This window comes from Magnolia sinica, chromosome 18 (assembly GCF_029962835.1).
Source record: "Magnolia sinica isolate HGM2019 chromosome 18, MsV1, whole genome shotgun sequence".
In the NCBI taxonomy this organism is placed as follows: Eukaryota; Viridiplantae; Streptophyta; class Magnoliopsida; order Magnoliales; family Magnoliaceae; genus Magnolia; species Magnolia sinica.
Window position 1 is genome coordinate 6,324,083 of NC_080590.1, and position 22,781 is coordinate 6,346,863.

General features: G+C 39.7%; 1 protein-coding gene across 1 annotated transcript in view; it reads right to left on the reverse strand.

Moving 5' to 3' along the window:
* Positions 1–248: 248 nt before the first annotated feature.
* The window catches only part of LOC131234057 (polyadenylate-binding protein 2-like), a 30,254-nt gene continuing 7,721 nt past the window's right edge, over positions 249–22,781 (reverse strand). The window contains exons 4-6 of the mRNA XM_058231036.1: positions 1,198–1,389; positions 987–1,114; positions 249–785 (exon numbers count right to left, since the gene is read on the reverse strand). Of these exons, the coding sequence (XP_058087019.1) occupies positions 737–785; positions 987–1,114; positions 1,198–1,389 (369 nt within the window). The 3' untranslated portion in view covers positions 249–736. The remainder of the gene's footprint in view (positions 786–986; positions 1,115–1,197; positions 1,390–22,781) is intronic.

Consider the following 22,781-nt stretch of genomic DNA (forward strand, 5'->3'; position numbering starts at 1 on the left):
CATTTTTTTTAAATGATGAGCACCACTTGTTGCACTTAATCTTCCAAACAGTAGTAACAAAATAGGATCCACTATGTACCAGCCAACCAGCCACTTAATAATTAACTGTATAATCAAAACAGGGTAAATATGGGCATACCTTAAATCTCTAAGGTTTAACACAGTTCCAAATCATGATTAACAGTCAAAAAAATATTTCATTTGTCCAAAAAATCATGCAGTTCTTAAGTTATTGAAAACCCTGAAAATAAAAAAGCAAGGCTTTAACCACTAAAACAAACTGGATAAAAAGCACACAACATGGTCACTACATCTCAGATCCCTGTGCGAGAACCTGACATCATACTGGAGTTCAGGGCGCTCTTTGAATCATTGATTGGAACCAGTAACTTCAAATAGGTTGCCAAGTTCTCTATCCTAAAATTTCTCATAAGAATCATTAACATGACAGAAATCTGCATATTTCCACAACACTAGAACAATTCCATCCTTTTCAAGCTCCCATCAATCAAATGCGCCCAACATTTACCAAGACGGGGATTGGAGAACCCCACGAGAGGATTGCAAATTTGGGCAATCAAGTTGGCCCTCAACTTATAGATAATACAAGCTGTTAGGGAGAAGGATTTCAGTACTCCAACAAACAAGGAACTGACATCTAAACATACCATGCAATGGCCACTCGTACAAATGTTTTGCAATATTTTGGTTCTGCGGCCCGCTGACGAGAACCCCATCAGTAGTATGGCCTGTATCGCATGGGCCGCCGAAACCTTGGAGCCTTTCTGCACAGAGATACAAAGGAAATGGCTGCTCAACATGATTGTAACAAGAAAATAATAATCTAAGGAGGACTTGAAAGTAGAACTCTATAGAGAATGCAAGGGGTTCACTGACATCATTCTCAAAGATAATTCCACAGTGCTTTAAAGCAGAATGGAAGGCCAGGGAAAACCTAAAATGAAATGTAGAACCTATAAACTCACCCATATCCATAAGGAGAATAGAAGGGGGCTGGCATGAATGGTCTTCGGAATCGAGAACCAAGGTATGGGTTGGGGCGCCTTCCTCGGTACTGCTTCATTCCTGGAATGTTGGTTCGTTTAGCTGAGACCTGCATAACAAGAGTACCCACCTGTGAAAAGAAGTAGAAACAAAGGTAAAAGCACGAGTTTTATCGAATTAAAATGTAAGGACCTTCAATTGACGACCATGCAACTCAGACTCATTCAACAGGAGAGCATTCTGAACGGCATCTATTTCAACAAACTCCACATAAGCAAACCCCTTGGGTTGACCAAACTTGTCGGTCAAAATCGTCACTCTGTTCACTGTCCCACATGATTGGAAGTGCTGCTGGACTTCCTCAGGAGTGCATGCATAGTCTACCTGAGATTATGAGCCAAAATAAAAATAACGCAGAGATGTAGAGGAAAAAAAATGTGGGGTCCAACATCTTTGTGAAGTGGCATGCCAATATGCATATGTACTACAGATCACAACAAAAGGAGAGCATACTAGTCACTGATTGAGATATGCTCATTGCAGTGGAATGAAATACAAGAGAACCCCATTCACCAATACAGGTATGTGCCTCACCTATTTCTTCAACATGATTGCTTATTTCCGGCCTAAAGGTCATGTTTACATGTTCAGAAGAGAATAAGATATGAATATTTGCATCTTCCAGCATCAGAGATTTGAAATTTGAGATGGAATAGTGGTCCGCTGATGGAGTTGTGTGGAAAAGTAAGTGAACTACCTTTTATTGAAAAGGTAATACAATCAGAGATGTAGAACTTGCAGTGTTCAACACTCCAGAAATATGAGAGGGCACTCTGTAAATGCAAAGCTTATTCAATGTTGCTAAAATCGATATCATATCACAAATTGTAATAGAGATTGAATCGAATCATAAATCGTAAGATTTTTTTATGATTTCTTAAAAATATGAAAAATATAAATAAATCAGAAAAAAATTTAAAACTTAGCAATCATCCTTTTGCCATCAAGATGCACCAAGTAATAATACTATGTCATGATAGTGATAAAGGATTCTTATCTTTCCTTCATTTTAATCTTTCAAGAAATTTTCCTCAAAAACATACGAAGATCCTTTAATAATTGATGTTCTTATTACTTTTCTAGAATGCAGAATCACATTTGGAAAAGCAGCCAGCTTTTTTTTTTTCTTTTTTGAACAATGATAATCTCATTGAAAGGGCCAAAGCCAGGAAACAAAAAACAAAACAAAAGATTACAACTGCCAAGAAATAGGACATTGAATACAGAGATTTATAGCCACAGCCCATTCCTCAACCTGCCCTTTAGCCCACCAAAACACATCCAACACTCTCCCTTGACGATTTCTAAAACATCCATCGTTCCTCTCTCCAAATGCCCCATAAACCTGCAAGCGTAGCCAATCTCCAGATTTTTTACCCCCTTGTTCCACTCCCTCCGTGCCATGAGAGCAAAAACACCTCTATAGAACCTGGAAGCACCCACTCCACTCCAAACAGTAGAAAGAACTCGTACAAAACTGCTCTTGTGAAAGACCAATGTATGAATAGATGATCCACAGATTCTGTGTTTTGGAAGCAGAGTGAACAAATACTTGGGAGACAAAAATTCCTATTGCAGAGATTGGCTATAGAAAAGCGGCATTTGATTCTGTAGACCGACAAAATAATATACTTTGATTTCTAACCATCATTCCACAAAACATAAGTCAGCATGATTGTAACCATCCATAAAACATTCCAGATGAGTCATACAACAATTTCGTGTTTCGACCAATTAGGAAGTAATCATTAGAAAAACACTCTACAATTTAATGTTGAAGAGAATATGTATAATTTAATCTTTTATAAAGAACAAAATAAAATAATTTACCTTCTTCTAAACAAGTCTTTTTTCTTTTTCTTTTTTTGAAAGGAATTTCCTAAATGATTCTTAAAGCCCCCGCTAATTTAAAAACATAAAATGAAAGCCAAGCAAGGCTTAAAATAGAAGAAAACAAGTATAATTTGAATCGTAAATCATAAGATTCAAATCATAAAATCGTAGGATTCACATAAAAAGGGATTCAAAGGTGAGATTCAAATCGTTTTGCTTAAGATTCAACTCAAATTGTATATCATAAATCGTAGGATTTTGACAACACTGAGCTTATTGAGTCATTGATGCTGGAAGGACAAAGGAGCCCAGTGATAATGTCTGCAGCTTGACCTCTTGAGAGAGGTTTGGCAATGATATGACTAGCTATATTTGTAGATGTTCGATAAAGAGAAATCCTCTCATACAAACTAACTGGAATAATGGCTTGCAATGATATTCTTAGCTATAGTTTTTTTTTCCCACATAATATGCCAAGCCTCAATATGCTTGGCTCCAGCAGTGGAAAAAGAAGATACTAGAAGGATATACTGTCCTAAAAGCTAGACAGATGGAAAAAGAAACCAAAAAAAAAAGAGGGGAAGAAGAAGAAGAAGAGACTAGATGGATATGATGTCCAAAAAATCTATGTACGTAGGCAACTGCAAATGAACAGATCTCCAAATATTTAGAGTATAACACCCCAAGAAATTATTCATCAAGCAGGTACATATAACAACAGTCATCCTTCAAAAAGAAGGATAACAACACCAGCCAGAATACTCAAAACCTATTCGAGACAAACGATTTGCCACATCTCAGAGAAAAGTAGATCAGGATCCAAGAAAGCTGGTTTCTACTTTTCACCATTTTGCAAATTCACGTTGAAATGAATTGAAAAATTGATTTTATAGCACTACCATAAACAGTACTGCACCAATAAGGCAAGAAACCGTTCCAAGTCCAAAAAGCAAAGAAACAGTTATCAATTCCTCATTAAGATCACAGCTTGAAACGCTGCAATACATGCATGAAACCAGATTCCAAAGTCCAAAAACAAAGAAATGGCTACCAATTCCTCACCTAAAACACAGATTGCAGTACATGCACAAAATATTTGTATTGTGTTAAGCAGGACTGACCCTTAGTAATGGTGATGAACCAAACACACCCATGCAGGCATGACTATATTAGGGACTTAGGGTACACTCAGTGCCAGCACCCAAGCTCAAAGAGTTCAAATAAACATGCCTTAGGGTTTTGTTTATCCTTTGAAACACAACTTCAAGGAATATCTGCAGAATAATATAACTGAATAGATATTCAGTGCCATCTTTCCAAAAATAGATGTGAAATGGAGGTCAGGCCTGAGAAGCTGAATTGTTGACATTGCATGACAAGGCATTGGTGATAAGTTTCTTTGCGCATACGATTAGAAAAGGGAAAATTGTGACATGATGCTATTTTTAGAGCAATTTACTGAAATAACCGATAGATCTGATAACTAGCCATTTGTCCCAACATTTCTAAGGTTTTTTACTCAAGTAACCTTTGATTGGAAGCCAAATGGGATTTTGAGAGGAAATGACAAAGCTACCCCTAAAATGATAGTTTTCTCGTCCTTACCATATATAATGGGGATTCAAATTCATATATGAATGAGTCTATGCATGGATGGGCCATGCTCCAAAAATCTCTCCCAGGGCAAAATATCCTAAGCCATGCAGCAATCGTTGGATTTTCTTTCCCAATGGATATGGACAGTTACTTTTTTCCTATTTCTTTTCTCTTTAAGCTTCCTATTTGCAAGCAATTGATTGAAGGATAATCCTTGCCCAATCATGTAGATTTGTGGCATGTTCCAAATCAAAATCCTATGACACTGCGTAATGCATATTCTCTGGCTTCATATGCATATGATTCCTTTTTACCCTAGTGGGGAATGGCACACAGGCATCTACCATCAGGAGGTGTCCAAATTGGTATTGCACACCCACCACTTGAATGTAAAGCTTCTTTTGCCTTTTGAATCCGCTTATGCACGATTCAATCCAAGGCATGGTGTGCCGTAAAGGCCGTTACGTAAAGATAACGGTGGCAACCGTTACACGTTACAAGGTCGTAGCGGCCGTTACGGAAAAAAATGACCAGTAAAGGCTGTTACAGCCCCCGTAACGACCCGTTATGCCCCCTGTAAAGGCTGAAACAATCCATTACAGGTCCAATATAGGTTTTTCGGGATTTAATTTTCCATTAAGAGAGAGAGAGAGAGAGAGAGAGAGAGAGAGAGAGAGAGAGAGAGAGAGAAACCGTAACAGCCGTTAAACCCTGTATCGTAAAGGTAACGGTGGTAGCAGTTATAGCCACCGTTACCGTTATGGAATACCTTGATCCAAGGCGTCTCAAGAAGTAGAGAAATGGTCCACGCTCAACATATGGAAGTCTTCCAATTGGATGGTTAGGATTATCTAATCAATAACTTTAGGCTATGGCTTCCGTGGGCTTCCGTGGTGGGCCGACTAGAAGGTCCATAATGTCAAGTGGATGGCACCAGTCACGTAGGATTTTGACAGGAGCTCCTATAAGAATTTTGATAGACACCTGGAAAAACCAAAGGAGGGTACTAAAGACATTTCGACCTAAGCACAAACATAAACCCCCTTCTCCAAATTCCATCCCCATTCACATCACAAGTACATCCTAACTGTCGAACCCAGTCCATCTACTCCATCCAAAATAATTCCTTTTTATCCTCTTCGTTGCTTTACATCATCAAACACTATTAATTTGAATCCCCACAATAAATGAGAAGTACCCTTTTAGTTTTAGGATGGGTGTGTGTCAAGAAATATAAGAGAACCAAAAGATGGATCTGATGAATTCATCACTTTCTATTATATACATCAACCAAAAACTACTACAGTAAATTTTTTTCAAAACAATGTAATACCCTTGACTTGTCAAACCAAAACCAAGGAAATATCATTACCCAGGCGAGGAAAAAGCAGATAAGGAACTGTTGAGATGTGGAGCTACATCTGGGGGGCGGCACGACCGGTCGTGGACCGTACTCAACCAGTCGTGGACCGGCTCGACTCAAAGTCCAGCGAGCATCAAATTTTTGGGTCCGAGGTGCTTGACCGGTCGTGGGCCACGAGGTTACGCAGATTTGTTTCTGGATTTGATGCGGACTGCGGAAATTTGAGTCGCCTTTCGCAAGGGTGCGAAAGGGAAGTTGCCAAAACTATAAATTGGGGTCCCTAGGGCTATTCTAAGGTTAAGGTGAATATTGAAAAATATTTCTAAGGTGTGAGCAAGGGATTTTCTCTGTACTTCCAAGGGAGAGGTTAGTATATTGCCTTGTAATCTTCGTTTTTCTTCATAGTGAAAGTTTGCATCCGTGGTTTTTTACCCTAGTTTGGAATTTTTCCACGTATATCTTGTCTTGTGGTTTGTCTGGATAGCTTTGATCTGTTTCTAATTTATATTTCTTCTTGTTTATCGTTTGTGGGTGAGACCGAAGATTGGATCTCGGTTAAGTGCGTTGTTGGCGTGCTGCGCAATAGGAACAAGGCCCAGTGTACAGTCAAATTCCAAAGTAAAGCCTGGTGTATCTATCTGGATTTCTTTACCTCTGCTAGACCAATCACACACTGGCCAACTCCCAAACATTTCTATTAATGACCATAAATCATCACAGCATTGTCCCAACTATTTAAAATCACATTTATGAATCTTGCTCCACCAATCATTCACTTCCAATGCCCTATCCTAATCAAGCGAGCAAGTTTCCATATCCCTTCTCTCCACCACTACCCAAATCCCTTAGTTCTTCCACTCATCCTCTTTTTAAAGCCCCTCGACGCTAATCAAAGCTCTTCGCCTTCCTAGGGCAATTTCCCATAGATGCAACTGAACCTTTTCCTTGCATGAACCCTCTACCAGGTACCGTTCTAACTTCAATCTGATGCTCATGCTCTCGCTTCCTGGTTGTTTATACTTGCTAGCATTTCGAATCACACCTCCCTCCCACTCCCACACCTTAATCAGTGGTTGCTTTCCTTCACACTCTATACAACTATAGACAGAACCATCCCAAATTGTTTTGCAACATTATATCCCTCTTTAGGGCTACTCCTAAGCTGGCTTTGAACAGCCTCATTCTTAATTTATATCCTTTGTGATCTTCCTTCACACTTCTCAAATTGCTCTACATCATTTTATACCAATGTTGGGATCAGGGTGTCCCAAAACGGTTACGTATCGGCCGTTACGGCCGATACGTAACGGTAACGGTGGTACCCGTTACGCGATACGGGGTCACATATCACAAGGTTGAAAAAATAAATAAATAAATAAATAAATAAACCCTAACCTTTTCCTTTCTTTTCTTCTTCTTCTTCTTCTTCTTCTTCCTCTTCTGCTCGGCTCACCGTAGCTGCCTCCTCCTCCTCTTCTTCCTCCTTCCTCTCTCCATCTCTGTTCTTTCCCTCTTTCCCTCTTTTTTCTTCTCTTCTTTCCCTCTTTTTTCTTTTCGGTTTCCCTCTCCTTCCCTCTTTTTTTTTTTTTTTTTTTTGGGCGAAGGCTGCTGTCGTTACGTGTCACGCTGAAGACGAGCGCCGACACTCCTCGAGCTCCGAGTTGTACGAACGGTCCAAAGGAGATCAAAGTTTTATAGGCTCCACCGTAATGTATTTATTATATCCACACCGTTCATCTATTTTTAAATATTATTTTATAGCATTATTTAAAAAATGAATCGTATCCAAAGATCGTCCGGACCACACCAAAAATAGCAGCGGAGGTGATGATTTTCACCGTTAAACAATTTGTAGGCCCACCGTAACATTTATTTTCCATCCAATCTGCTCATAAGGTCAAAAAGACCCGAGTGAAGAGGAAAAACAAATTTTATATTGATCTAAAAGTCATGTGAGCCCAAAAAAGTTTTCAATGGTAGTCGTTCAATCCCCCATTGCTTTTTGCAGTGTGGTCCACTTGATAATTAGATCTGTATTATTTTTCATGTCAAGTCTTAAGACAATCTCGTCAAATGAATGGACGGTTTAGATATAACACATTCATCATGCATGGGGCCCAAAAAAATTTGACATGTGTGCTACACTTCACCATCCAAGTCTCACCTAATTTGAGGCCATAAAAAATTGTACCAAAGACATATTAACTTAAAATTTACTAATTAAATTATAAACTGCAATTGCTAACTCACAATGCCAAAATCAAATTATTTGAATAGTTTTTAATTGTTATTCGGTGTACTCTTATTTTTTAAAATAGGGCCTTTTGGTTTTTTTCATGATTCACTATCCAATAAATGTCCACTAATACATAAGTGGGATAATGACAATAAATTGCATGAATTTGAGGCTAATTTGGGGCATTGATTGGTCCTCCAAGTCAGACCGAAATTGGCAACGCCATCTACCTAAATTTAATTTCATTTTTTTAAAGAACTACTAGGAGAAAGATATTAAATTGGTAAGTATATAAATTAGATATTTAGAAAATTAAATATATACATTTTGTAGTCAAAATTCAGGTTACTTGGTTTAAAAATTAATCAGACAGTCCGATACAGCTTCTCACCAAAGAGTGGACCGTTACACCACTATAAACATGTTCCAATTTATAAATGAATGCATCTTTGGAATGCTTAGAATATTCCGGATTTAATACATATTTTTTTATATTTTTTTGGCAAAAAAAAAAAATTTACGCCGTTACGGGCCGTTACGCCCCCGTATCGCCGTTACGACCCCGTATCCGTATCGGTTTTGGAGGTCACCGTTACGCCAACCGATACCGATACGGGACACCTTGGTTGGGATCACCCCTATGATGCCCAAAATTAGAAAACATGGCCAGTGATGATGGCTCTAAAATCAGAAAACCTAATAATTTCTCAGTCCTAGAGTCTAAGAAGTATGGCTCAGCCTACGGGTTGTGACTTGTGAGCATTGTCTTTGGTAACCCTTGGGAGGAAGGAATCTCTTGATCTCTTCTTTTATCCTACTCCTATATCAATTCAAGGAGATCATCATCAAGCAAGACCCTCCAATGGAGATTAAAGACCGCCAAAGTTGAAGTACCCATCATCAAGCAAGACCCTCAAACGGAGATTGAAGACCGCCAAAGTTGAAGTACTGCACAGGCAATCCCCCGCATCCTACAACTGCTCCTTTTCTTCTCCTGAATCCATATTTTTCTTTGAGATTCAAACCTCCGTACAATCCCATTTTGCAGAAATTCCATTCAAGGAATTTCACTTCCAAGATTGTATTTGCGCGGGCGGGGAAGTGTGCCTAGCTGGAATCTCTTTTGGACCTCAATGGAGTCACTTTTAACAAACTTTGAATCAGCTTTTGCAACGTTTAGATAGTAGATTTTCTAACCGTCGTTGACGTCTCAAAAAATTGTCAGTTGCGCCTCCTAACAAGGTATTCAATAGCAGCGACAGCTGGCCGTTGGACCATAACATTACGACCCCCGTGGTAGCCAATTTTTTTAAAAAGAAAAAAAAAAAGAAAAAAAAAAAGTGAAAATTTTACTAGAAAATTCAAAACATGTTTACGATAGTGTAATGGGCCATTCTTTGGTAAGAGCATTGTCTCGGGCTGCCTAATGAGAGGCTTACACTGATTTCAAATATCCTATATTTAATATTCTAAATATCTAATAATTATTCAATATAAATAAGATTATATGAGCATTAATCTAATGATGAGACAATTAGATATTTATATTTATATAACCACCGTAGAGAATCATAGTATCGGTCCATAAAATGTTCATATATGAACTAGAAGTGAATTCCCAAGTGATAAAGTGATGTCAAACATGAATACAAAAACTAGAAAGAAAACCATGCTGCCTGCCTCAATGTTGTTGTCATCCAGCTATGAAAGGGGGTGTCACATATCCATAATAACCAGAGAGTAAAACCATGTCAACAAAAGTCGAGGATGACTAATCATTATCACCATTGCCACTAAGCATCTGTTGTGTCAGACTCGAATAAGAATAACTAGTGCCAGAGATAGACTCATAGTGATAGTTGTAGCCAATTGGTGCTGTGACGAAAGATTCATATCTAGATCTGGATATCTATATCCCCCATGTCCTACTCCATGTATAACATATCCAGAACTAGTCCACCAAGAAAGTTCTTCAGGAGCCTCTCTAAACTGGCCATAGTCGTCCATATCCACACTTTATCTGACGTCCTACTAATGCCCCATCTCCTCTAGTGCCTCTAATGTCCTACTACTGTCCCATCTCCTCTAGTGCCATTGATGTCGGTCTCCCCATCTCCTCACCTAGCTACTAGTATTGTGAATCGATACACTCACAAGTCTAGCCTTCTTTGTTCCGTCAATGTTCATTGGTCTCTCGCTATGTGGACAATTGTAACCCCCCAGCAAGCGACACCAAAAGTAGGTCAATGTGCATCATCATCATCCATGTCAGACTGATTTGGGACCACTTGAGTGCCCCAAAACATACCGAAATTCATGCAATATGTGGGATTCATCCCACTAATGCATATCCCTAACCATTTAACACAAGTTTCCTCAAGAAATATGAGAAAACCAAAATCAAAAAAAAAAAAAAAAAAAAAGATGAATAGTGTCAGACTGATTTGGAACCACTCGAATGCCTCTAAAACGAGCCTAAATTCATGTAATTCGCGGAATTCATCCCACTAATGCTTATCATAACCATTTGACACCATTTACCTCAAGAAATTTGAGGAAAAAAACTAAAAAATAAATTTGGTTGAGTAGTGTCGGGCTGATTCGGGTAACCCAATGCTCAAAACAATGGCCCACAATTCATGCAATCTATGGAACTCATCCAGCTAATGCATATCTCAAACAATTTGACACCATGTCCCTCAAGAAATTTGAAGAAAAATAAACATGGATGAATAATATCAAGCTGATTTGGGACCACTATAATGCCCCAAACGGGCTGAAATTCATGCAATTCGTAAGATTCGTGCCACTAATGCACATCCCTAGGCATTTTATGTCATTCCCCTAGAGAAATTTGAGGATTTTTTTTTTTTTTAATTGTCACTATTCAACCCAAAAGTACCAACAATACCCAAAAAATAGAAAAAGAGAAGAAAAACACTAATTTAGTGGATACGTGTGTATTTTTAACTTCATACATGTTTTTGAACAATCTACACTCCAAATATTTTTTAAAAAATGAAAATTGCTGAAAATTATACAAAAACCATAAAATACAAAAAGATTGAAAATTTATACAAACATGGCCAAATTGATTGCAAATCTGGCAAGATTTGGTCGATTTCGTAATCTAACAGTGAATCAATACAATTGCATTAAAAAAGAACCAAAAAAAAAAAAAAAGATTCACATTTTTTTTTTCAATTTTCTCCAAATTTGGCCCCGGATCTTTGATTCTTCAAAAATGGCTTAAATCTTGTATTCTAAACTTTAGCAATAGTACAAATCTAGTCGAAAAGGGTTAAAAATAGTCTCGAGAAATAAAAATGTCAAAAAGAGAAGAAATTTTGGAGACACTGAAAAACAGCCCCAAAAGGAGACTCAATACGAGTAACGACCCAACAGACCATTACAAACCCGTTACAGTCTGAAATTTTTGACATGGACCGTTACAGCCCCTATTGTGTAATGACCCATGCCGTTACCGTTACGTAACCATTTTTGTTTACCTTGCCTCCTAGCCTTCTAATGATCTCCGAGCAGAGTGGCAGGTCTATCCACACACCATCATCATCAACCTCAAAATGAAGTTTTTGTTTTTTTGGTTTTTAACGATGAAGCAATTTTTTAGAAAGAGATTAATCACAAAATTACATCATATATATGGACAAGCAAGGGAGAGTGTAGAAACAAAAATCATCCCACCACATTCCCCTTTTGTAGAGAAAACCTACCTTCCAAACATTACTGCAATTCTTCCATCTTACAACCATTTAAAAAATTTTAAAAAAGAAAAAAGGAACTCTTGATGCCCAGTAAAGAATTCTCCCTCTAACCATGTGAAACACCATATCAGAAAATTCTGACCTACCATTTTTGTTATTGTCTTCCCTCCATAGAGATCATATGATTAATATTATGGCGAAATGCCAAAAGCCACTCCCCTCTCCAGACATTGCCCCCTCCAAGCTTGAAACAGTGGGTCTAACTGAGTCCAGCATTACCCATTGCATGGTGAAGAGTTCCTAGCATTATTCTCCAAATTACTAAGGAGAAACTGTTTTAAATAAGTACATGATTATTGACTAACGAATCATTTTCCATCAAACATAAAATACATGCATGTATAAGTGTCATTTTTCTTTTCTGAAGCTGATTCATGATGAGAACTATCTCCTTAGCAGACTAGTTATGTGTGTGGATGATCGCAAATTGGTAGGCTCAAAATGTGTGCCACCAGACTAGTGCCTTGTCTCCAGGTTCTTTTGATTGCTCGACTGAGGGACTTGACTGAGAATGCTCCAGTTTTATCTAAATTTCCAATGCCACTTGATGACATGTCTAGGGCCAGGATGCGGGATGCAAATCTGCACCCTTTCCTGTAATTTGCCAAGGCAGACTCAATTTCTTCAATAATCTGGCATACACTGGATGGAAGGAACTCTCATGGTTGATTGCCAAAACATTTGGCGACTGCCTGCCCAACTGAAATCAACCTTCCTCCCTCATTAGGGCCCAGGATTAGCTGATTCGGACAACATGTTGCTACCAAGTAGAGTTTCATGCCATCTCTAATACAAATAATGGTGTGAAAGATATTATTTGCATGCAATGCCCGCTTAACATCCATAAGTTATCTAAGAAACTGTTTATTTGTTTCACATCTGCATGTATTTAGGGCACTTGCAACTTGCAAACTCTTTTCTCTGCAATGCAAACATGCCAACCATCTCATCTAAGAAAGTTTGCAAAAGAAGAAATCCTATGGCAGGAGTGCGAGAAAACCCCCACTCCTACACCGCCCCTAGGCATGGGACCCTTTTGTTAGGCTCTAAGACTAGCCACACCGTACCGTCTCTCCTGAGAGGATCTTCAGCTATAGCTTGCACTCATTCACCTCTGACAAGTTAAGTATTCCAGATGATCAATCCTCCCATTTTGCGTGATATTATGACTATGGAATCTCAAAAGTGTACAATCAGTAACCAAGAGGAACAATATTACAGCATTTGTTTTATTCCTTGTCAACTACATACAAACAATGATCTGGTCCTTAGAGCTTCACATGTTTGCTGTCCAAATTATGAATAATGACCCATAGATGAGCTACTCAATATTTGATGAAGCTGTTGTTTTCTTAACATTATCTCAATTTGATTGTACAAGAGGATTATAGATTAGTTTTTTTTTTTTTTTTTTCCATATTTTGTCATTGATATTTCAGGTAATTAGCATAGAAAGTTTAGGGATGGTTTCATCTGTTTGTATTAAACAAACAATGGGCACCTCATCTAATACAAACCAATGTTCAGTTTGTATTGGATTAGAGCTCTTCGGCAAGACAGAAAATCTGATACATTGTTTCGAGCTCACTTCATACACAGGAACCAGCAAGAACAGAGAGAACTTCATTGCAATCAGAAAACAAAAAAAAAGAAAAAAAAGAAGACCACACTCATGATGATGGATCAATCCACGGATGGGATAAAAAAGCAAGTTCATATCACTCATTAACCATTTCTCTCAAGGGCCTGTTTGTCTGACCAATTACAACAGTAAAGGAAATGGCCAACGACTACAGATTACTTTTCGGGTAACATCGGTTGCATTTGACCACAATAATGGCACCGATTACATTGTTAGGTTTATCAAGGTAAAAATGCAATGATGGCAATTTTACATTAGTTCAATGTTAAATCAACACCAAAATAAACTGATGTTGGTGTTTGGATTGGAGTTTCCACTGCAATACAATGTAAATTTGTAATGATTACAAATTTCTTTACCTATCTCCTAGTACATCTACATTGGACCCTCGAAATGTGTGCCTTTATACATGTTTAAATAAACGTTCCAAACAGTAATGATAGCCCATTTATGGTACTTTACCACGAAAGTCAGGGAAACAAACGGGCCCTAATTCTTTGTACAAGTTTCCCACCAATACACGAGATGTGAGAAACTTTTCTTCTTTTTTTTGTTGCCCCCCATTTATGGTACCTTACCACGAAAGTCAGGGAAACAAACGGGCCCTAATTCTTTGTACAAGTTTCCCACCAATACACGAGATGTGAGAAACTTTTCTTCTTTTTTTTGTTGCCCCCCAAAAAAAAAAAAAAAGTGAAACATGACCAAAAGCAAAAGGCACTGTCAACTTTTGACATCGGGGCATACCAAATGTTGCTTTTTTTAAAGGATAACACAACATTTTATTCAAAAAGCACTGTGATTGCGCAAAGATTACAAGTGAAGGAAAAAAAAATTATATTACAATCATCCACAGATTTAATAAAAGAAACCCTTTCTAACACAAAAAGATAAGCCTTGAAAAAGACCTCCACCTTGGAAGCTTCATTTCGGAAGCATCTCTCATTTCTTTCTCCCCAAATAGCCCATAGGGAAGCTAGAAGAGTCAGTCTCCATAATACTAGAGCTGTCCCTCCTAACCTCACACCATGCCAAATCAAGAACATGTCCCCCACTACTATGGGCATGACGCAAGACATGTCAAAAACTCTGAAGAAGTTATTCCATACGTGTCTAGAATAAGAGCATTGGATGCATAGGTGATCACTCGTCTCTGCGTCTACCATACACATCGCACATACATTAGGTAACACCATCGACCTTTTTTGAAGATTATCAATGGTGAGGACTCTTCCTCTTCCAACTAGCCACCCAAATGCCGCTATCTTGGGGGGGTTCCATAGCATCACACCTTCGCCATACAAAATGCCGCCTTGTCTTTATAAAGAGCCATGAAAAGACTTTCTTCCTTCTGCACAATTTTTGTGGTTGAGCTGGGCATTTTTCCTTGGAGATTGACCCATATCCTTAAGGAGGTCAACAACTGTTGCACCTCAATTGAGGTGTCTTACACTCATGTTGAACGCTCTTGTAGAATGCATTGTGGATCTCAGATGCGCTTTCTTAGCTGCTGCGGTTGCTGATTGTTTTTTATTGGTGTTTCTGTGTTCAGGGGTCTGTAGCTTGTAATTGCCAATTGGTATGGTTTTCGTTGCGTTTTTTGTGCATGTGCACTAGGGCTGTCAACAGACCGGGCCCGGAGTTGGTTTTGGCCCTGATTTCAAACTGTTTGGGCTGGACTTACTCAAAATTTTGATTTTGCCTGGCCTGAGACAGCCCTAGTTTGCGCACTGTTGTATTTTCCTTTGTTTATACATTTTTTTTGCCTAATAAAATCTTGCCCATTCATCCCAAGCAAGAGAGAGAGAGAGAGAGAGAGAGAGAGATTATACACCAAGGGGCAGGTGACATGTGACTGTCTAAGTAGGAATCAGTGTCAAGTTGCGCATGTGGAATGATCAAGGTGGGTCACACATCTGTTCCAAATGTGCTACCCATGTTCAACGATCCAAACTGACTGTATTTTAGTGATCCAAACCATCTGTAATTTTGTTTGCACATGGTGCCGTGCATTGATCCAAATCGTCCAAACGTTGTCTTGGCATAGGGGTTACAAGATCAGTGATTCAATCCATTTATAGTTTTGCACATGAAGCCCTGACCATAGATCCAATCCGTCAAGTGTTGGCACATTAGACCTTGTCCACTGATCCAAAGTGCCCATATAATTTTACAGCAGACGAGGGGCATTTTTAGTGAACCAAACCATCTTGGGTTGCACGTGGTGCCATGTATTCATCCAAACCGTCCACACATTGTTTTGGCATGTGGACAAATGGTAATCCAATCCATCTATAATTCTGCATATGGGGTCCCGATCACTAATCCAATCCTTCTAATGTAGGCATGTGGAGCACTGCTCTCATTTTAGAGTTCAATTAATCATTGATTCAATTCGTCTAATGCTGGCATGTGGCACATTGATCCGTCTTCAGGATATTCATCATATAGATCCAATTGTGGATAGGTAATCATAACACAGAACCCATATGATTGCAGCACCATTATGTTGCTTTTTCTCTATCCATTTGTATGTCATGGATAAGGATGGTGAGGATCATCCGTTCAGTGAGATTTTTGTGGCTTGTTCCACACTGGCACTAGCTGGATGAGTGTTACAATCACGGACCTCTGTGTTGCGTCCTAATTTTTGTGTGAGCTCAACAAAAGAGCACTAGAGACTGGTGGCAGAACAGGGGTGGTGTGTGTGTGTGTGTGTGCGTGTGTGTGTGTGTGTGTGAGAGAGAGAGAGAGACTAAACTACAAATGAGGGGGAGGGTTTAAGGGTTATTAAATGGGTTATGCAAGTAAAGGGGCTATAGAATGGTTAGGTTAGTAAATGGCTGAAGTTAAGGGCTAGCAAATGAGTTATGCAGGTAAAGGGGTTGGTAAATGGTTAGGTCAGAGTAAAGGTACGGGCAATTTCGTAATTTTTAAATGCAATTACAGTTTGTATATGAAATTGACAGTTAGGGGTTAGTAAAGAGTTTATGTGAGTAAAGGGGTTGGTAAATTGTTAGGTTAGTAAATGGGTGAAGGGTTAGGAAATGGGTTGTGGGTAAAAGGACTTTGTAAATGGTTAGGTTATAGTAAGGGTATAGGAAATTTCATCATTTTGTAAAGGAAATCGATAGCAAGGGTTTCCCATTGACGGTAAAAAAGGAAGGGGGTTATCTAGGAATAGTCACGAGGGATTTCTATGGAAATGGGCCAAAAGGAGGTTATTTGGGAATAGTTATGAGGGGCTTCGATGAATTGTGGCCTAGCTCGTCCCAGTCATCCAGATGCACCAGTTACAAGGGATTGAAGCACAACAGCAATACTTGCAAGGAACCGCTCATTCAAAACTAGGTAAGTTCCTATATAATGTGTTAATCATATTCAATTTTATTGAACTTGAGTATCTTCTTTTTTTTTTTAAAGCATAAACAGGTTGGAATGGCAAGAAAGAATTCACGTAGCCGACCCCAATTAGTTGGGAAAAGGCCTAGCCGCCTAGATGATGGTGGTGATCTATTGTTCCCGACGTAACTATTGTTGTTTCATGGGACGTTGAAAATTAAATGTTGTTTTTTATGTAATGCTAATTAATGTTAGTTTTCATGGGTCATGATTATAGTTTATAGTTGCATATTCAAATCAGCATGAACGAATTCCACATCAGTATTGCTCACAAAGCGGGACCTATTGAGTGCCCTTTTCCCAAAATATCGGATGATCAATATCATCTTGTCAATACAACATCACCTCCCAAAATCTCAAAAGATATTTCCTTCCTTCCTGAGAACGCCTCGAGCCTTGTGTTACATACACGACCTCAGAAGATAGCTACGATCATGATATCGCCCCCAAAGTCATACGCGTTTCAATTTTGGTTGCCATCTAAACAAACGTGTCCCCAACCATACGACGAGACGTTATTAGTTGGCCATGTATGCCAGATGAATGACACGGGGGAGTTATCTCACGTGCCTCTAATCGAAGCTCCTCCTCCAGATTTCCCAAAAGAAGAGGCTCTTATCCTCAAATCGATGCCAGAAGATGAATCCGACTATAGGGACGAAGATGTCGATGAAAGTGTTTCGGCCACTACTTCAGATAATGAGAGTATGAAAGAAGTTTCCCCTAATCCCTCTGCCTTGATCTCGTTTGAAGTATTGAAGGCCCCTGATCATGGTTGCTGGATTGTGCCTACATTATTGGTAGATGTTTTTGTTACCCCTCCCTCCTCTCCTTCTTCTATGCATGTTCCCTCGTCTCTTTCTTCAGTGGATGCAAGTTTGACCTCGTCCCCAGTCGGGCCTCTTGCCTTGGTCAATCTCCAGCTAGATTCTATTATCCAAGGTGGAGGAAGTGAGCATCAGGTCCGGATTACGTCAAAGGAAGCCGTCTCCTTCTGTCATTTGGGGGAGTTGTCTCCGTCTATCATCTCGGTTGAAGTTATGAAAGGGTTGGTGCAGGCAATCAAAAGAAAACGTTGGATCAAGGATTTCATAGGGCGCGTCGAAAGACTCTTGGGGGTTGTGTTCGGAGATTCAGACAACGACTACATAGCACTGTTCAAGCTGGTGGCAGAAAGAGGTTTGAAAGTTACGATGGAAGAGGTTCCTCTTGTTACAACCCCTAGGTCTTCCCATCCCAATAGGGAACTGGTTGGGCTTGGTGTAGCAGACTCGGGACTGACAGAGATTCCTCCTCGGGAGAAAAGGAAAGGACGAGGGATTCAGATTGGTTCCCCAATGAAGATCATTTCATGGGTGTGAAAGGTTTAGGTTGTCCTTACAAGTGGTCTAAGGTAAAAGAGATGTGTTCTAGATCAAAAGCTAATGTAATTGTTCTATAAGAAACGAAGCTCCAGTCTATGAACATTGTCCGTTCCATCTGGAGAAGAAAAGGAATTGAATGGATTGCCCTGGATACCATTGGCTATGTAGGAGGAATTATTATTCTTTGGGATCATTCTCTTAGATCTATGGAAGACAATTGGATTGGGCAGTTCTCTATGAATGTGGTGTTCCGTGAATATTCTGGTTTTCGATGTTTGTTCTCTGCGATGTATGAGCCCTCCACTCCAACCAACTGGTCTCTGTTCTGGGCGGAATTGTCCAATGTTCAAGGAAAGTGAAGTCTCCCTTGGGTTGTGGGTGGCGATTTTAATGTTGTGCGATTCTCGTACGAGAAATTGAATGGGACAGGCATTTCATCCTCTACGAGAGTGTTTGCTGATTGGGTGGCCACGCACATATTGCTAGATCTTCCGATGGGGACAATGAAGTTCACTTGGTCAAACAACAACTCGCCCCCGTCGATATCTCTCCTCGATTGGTTCCTAATTTTGCCAAATTGGCTCCATTAGTTTGTCTTCGCCTATCAAAAATGGGTTGCCAAAACCTATTTCTGATCATTGCCCAATCCTGCTGAAAACTGAGGAAATTAACTGGGCCCATAAACCTTTTAGGTTCGAGTTGGCATGGCTGGAAATGGAAGGTTTCAGGGACCTGGTGGCTAAATGGTGGTCTTCTTTCCAAATTGAGGAAACTTACGATTTTGCTTTGCACAAAAAACTTCAAATGCTAAAAGAGACACTCAAATCTTGGCACCGAGAGATTTTCAACAAGATGGAGTCTGAAATGGCCTCCATTTTGGCATCTATTCAAGATATGGACCTACTTGAGGAAGTCGAACAATTGTCTAAGGCAGAGAAGGAATCCAAATCTCCTCTCCTCTGAGTATTGTGCAAGGTTGAATGAGGAGGAAATTAAATGGTGTCAACGGTCCAGGGCCACTTGGCTCAAAGAAGGTGACCGTAACACAATATTCTTTCATTCCATGGCCAACACCAGAAGGCATTCCAATTCCATTTCTTCCATCCTTATTGAAGACGTGATCTTGTCATATAAGAACTGTATTACCTCCTCTTGTTAATTTCCTCTCTAAATTGCTTTCTTCTAACACTAACCACAGACCATCATTAGATAATCTCCCTTTCAAGCGTTTATCGGAGGAGGATGTAGCCTCCCTAGAGTACCCTTTCCTGATCGATGAGGTTAAAGAAGCCGTGTGGGGTCTGGGAGGGATAAAGCTCCGAGTCCTAATGGATTTCCATTAGCTTTCTATCAGGCCTTTTGGGAATTGATTGATCCTGACTTGATGACTTTTATAACAAACTCCTTTGATCATAACAGGTTGGCTTCCGAATTGGGAAGCACTTTCATTGCGCTTATCCCAAAGTTGGAAGGAGCTCAAAAAGTGAAGGACTTTCGTCCGATTAGCCTCATCGGAAGCCCTTACAAAATCTTATCTAAAATTTTGAGTCAAAGGTTGAGGACTGTCATCTCCAAGATTGTTTACCCTTTCCAATTTGCATTTGTGGAAGGGAGACAAATCCTGGATTCTATTCTTATAGCGAATGAATGCCTGCATTCTCAAGTCAAGTCCAAAAGGCATGATATCATGTGTAAACTGGACTTGGAAAAGGCATATGATCATGTTGATTGGGCCTTTTTGGACAAAATTCTTGATTTTGTGGGCTTCGGGTTCAAATGGAGAACCTGGATTAAATCATACATTACATCGCCTAAAGTTTTGTCCTCATTAATGGCTCTCCATTTGGGTATTTCAGGGCTTCCAAGGGCCTCCACCAAGGAGATCCCCTATCCCCATTTCCCTTTGTTTTGGTCACGGAGGCTCTCAGTGGCACGATGTCCCGCGGGCAAGAGATCGACCTCTGCAGAGGATTTTGTAGGGAAATTTCAATATTCCGATCACTCATCTGCAATTTGCCAATGACACCTTGCTCTTTTGCGAAGCGAACGAAACTCAAGTGGCTCTCTTGAGTATGACTAATTCCTGGTTTCAGGTTGTTTCAAGTATGAAAATCAATCTATCCAAGACTGAATTCTTTGGCACCAACCTTGATCCTGGCTGAATCTTTCAAATTTAATGTATGCTTGCTCCTCACTATCTATTTGAGTTTGCCCCCTTATATAGGAAAGCCTCCCCATGCCCTATGGGACAAGATTATTGAAAGAATAGAGTGGAAACTCTCTTCTATGAAGCTTAATCTTTTGTCGTTAGGAGGGAGGTTAAATCTCGCAAAGGCTTCCCCTATCTAACCAGTCAGTCTACTTCCTTTCGTTATTCAAATGTCTGAAATCAGCGATTGTTAAGGTAGATAAGCTCAGAAGAAACTTTCTATGGCAAGGTGGTTCAAGCGGTGGTAAATTCCCACTCTTGAATTAGAAAGAGGTTTGTTGTTCTAATGAGAATGGGGAGACAAACATCGAGGACCTTATTTTGTTTAATGAAGCTCTGTTGGGTAAATGGGCATGGATATTTGGGTGCGAGGAAGACTGTCTGTGGCGTCAGATCGTAGTTGTAAAATACGGTGTGTCTATTACAAGATGGTGGACCAAGTATTCCTCCCTTTATCATGCCTCCTTTCTGTGGAAAGGAATCGCCAGATCTGCTCCGCCAATATTTGACAACATCTCTTTTTCCCTTGGGAAAATGTTCCAAGATTAGATTTTGACTCGATATACAGTTTGGCAATCGTTCTCTAGCCGAATCATACCCCTGCCTTGTTCGCTATCTCGGCTGACCCTAATGCTCTGGTTAAGGACTGTTTTTGTCCTGAAGGAAGTGGTGGGACTTGGATCCCCAAGCTCTGTAGGAATCTCTCAAATTTTGAGCTAGAGGAATTTACTAAACTTAACTTCTTCTTGCAAGATGCTTCTCCGCCACTCCCCTCTATGCCGAAAGACTCTATCTATTGGTCAATGTCGCCCTCAGGTCTATTTTCGGTGCGGTCCTTCTACAAGTCTTTCTCTGCCTCTTCATTCTCCTCCCCATGTCATATCAGTTCAGTCTGGTTATACGGAGTGCCACCCAAGGTTGTTGCCTTTGGATATGGTTGGAAGGAAAAGAATTCTGACTATTAACAACCTAGGGAAGCATGGCATGCAGATTCTGAACATGTCCCTCCTGTGTCTCAAAGCATAAGAGACGGTGGATCATCTCATGTTACATTGTCCCTTCTCGTCTAATATCTGGAGGAGTGTCTTCAAGCTTATAGGGGTCTCCTGGGTTATGACAAGTGCAATAGATGCCCTTTACATTATAGCGGGTGGCATGCAGAATTAGGAGGTGCTCTAGGAAAAAGAAAGTGGAGGACTATCCTCCCGGCAATTATTTGGGCTATTTGGGCATAATGCAACAATCATTGCTTCAGGAATAGTTTAGTTTCAACTGTGGGGTGTTTTCAAGAGTGCTAGTCCTCTTTAGAGATTGGGCACCATAGTTTTTTTCTGGGTTTAGTTCCTTGGGTTTTGGCAGCTCGGGAGCAAATTTTTTTTTCTATTCTTTTCTTTTCCTTTGTATCTCCCCTGTTACATCTTTTCTTTTCTTTCTTTGTTTCGGTTTCCTTGTTTTTGTTTCCTTCTTTTCTTTCAATAAAAGTATCAACTTTCCCAAAAAAAAAAAGTGAGCCTTTATCATGTGTATGGTCACTAATTACAAGGCACAAGAATGCCACTTGTGTGATTGTTCTCAATTAGGGGTTGATTCATCCATTTAAGCATTGAACTGTGAAAGAGTGCAATTGGATGAGTAGGATCACCAAATCCCTATAATTTGTATCATTAATGCATTTATGTCTAGGCCCAAGCCAATTTCCATAGAAACTCCGCCCCCTAATGACTTCCCAAGTAAATCCCTCCCTTTTCAATCATTGGTCAAATAACCCCCCAGACCAAAAAAAAAAAAAAAAAAAAACCTCTTCCACCCAGCTATGCCTGATATCTCTCCCTCATCTATTATTGCAATAGCACTGTAGCAAGCACTTTAGAGCAAGCCGCATCTAGTTGGACTCTCGGCCACACCCAGATTTTTGAAGAAACCATTGGAATTTGGAAGTCTTTTATAGAACCCCTCCATTGGATTCTTAAAAACCAAGTATCGATAGCCCGAGTCTTTGACATCTACTTCTTTTGGGCAATAATTAGCAAGTTCTATTAGCAGGATAAGGGATTTTGAGTCTTTTGTTGATCAAGCGACACCCTTCTTTGAACTGGGGAGAAAGGGATTTGCAGTCCCCCACCTTACCACTCACCAGCCATGGCGCCAAAATAATACAAAATAGATATAGATCTCTCTCTCTCTCTCTCTCTCTCTCTCTTGCAATGCAGGACCATCATCCTAATCACTCATCTACCTAGTCCCACTATGGAGCAAGGCACAAGAATCTCACTGAACATATGATTC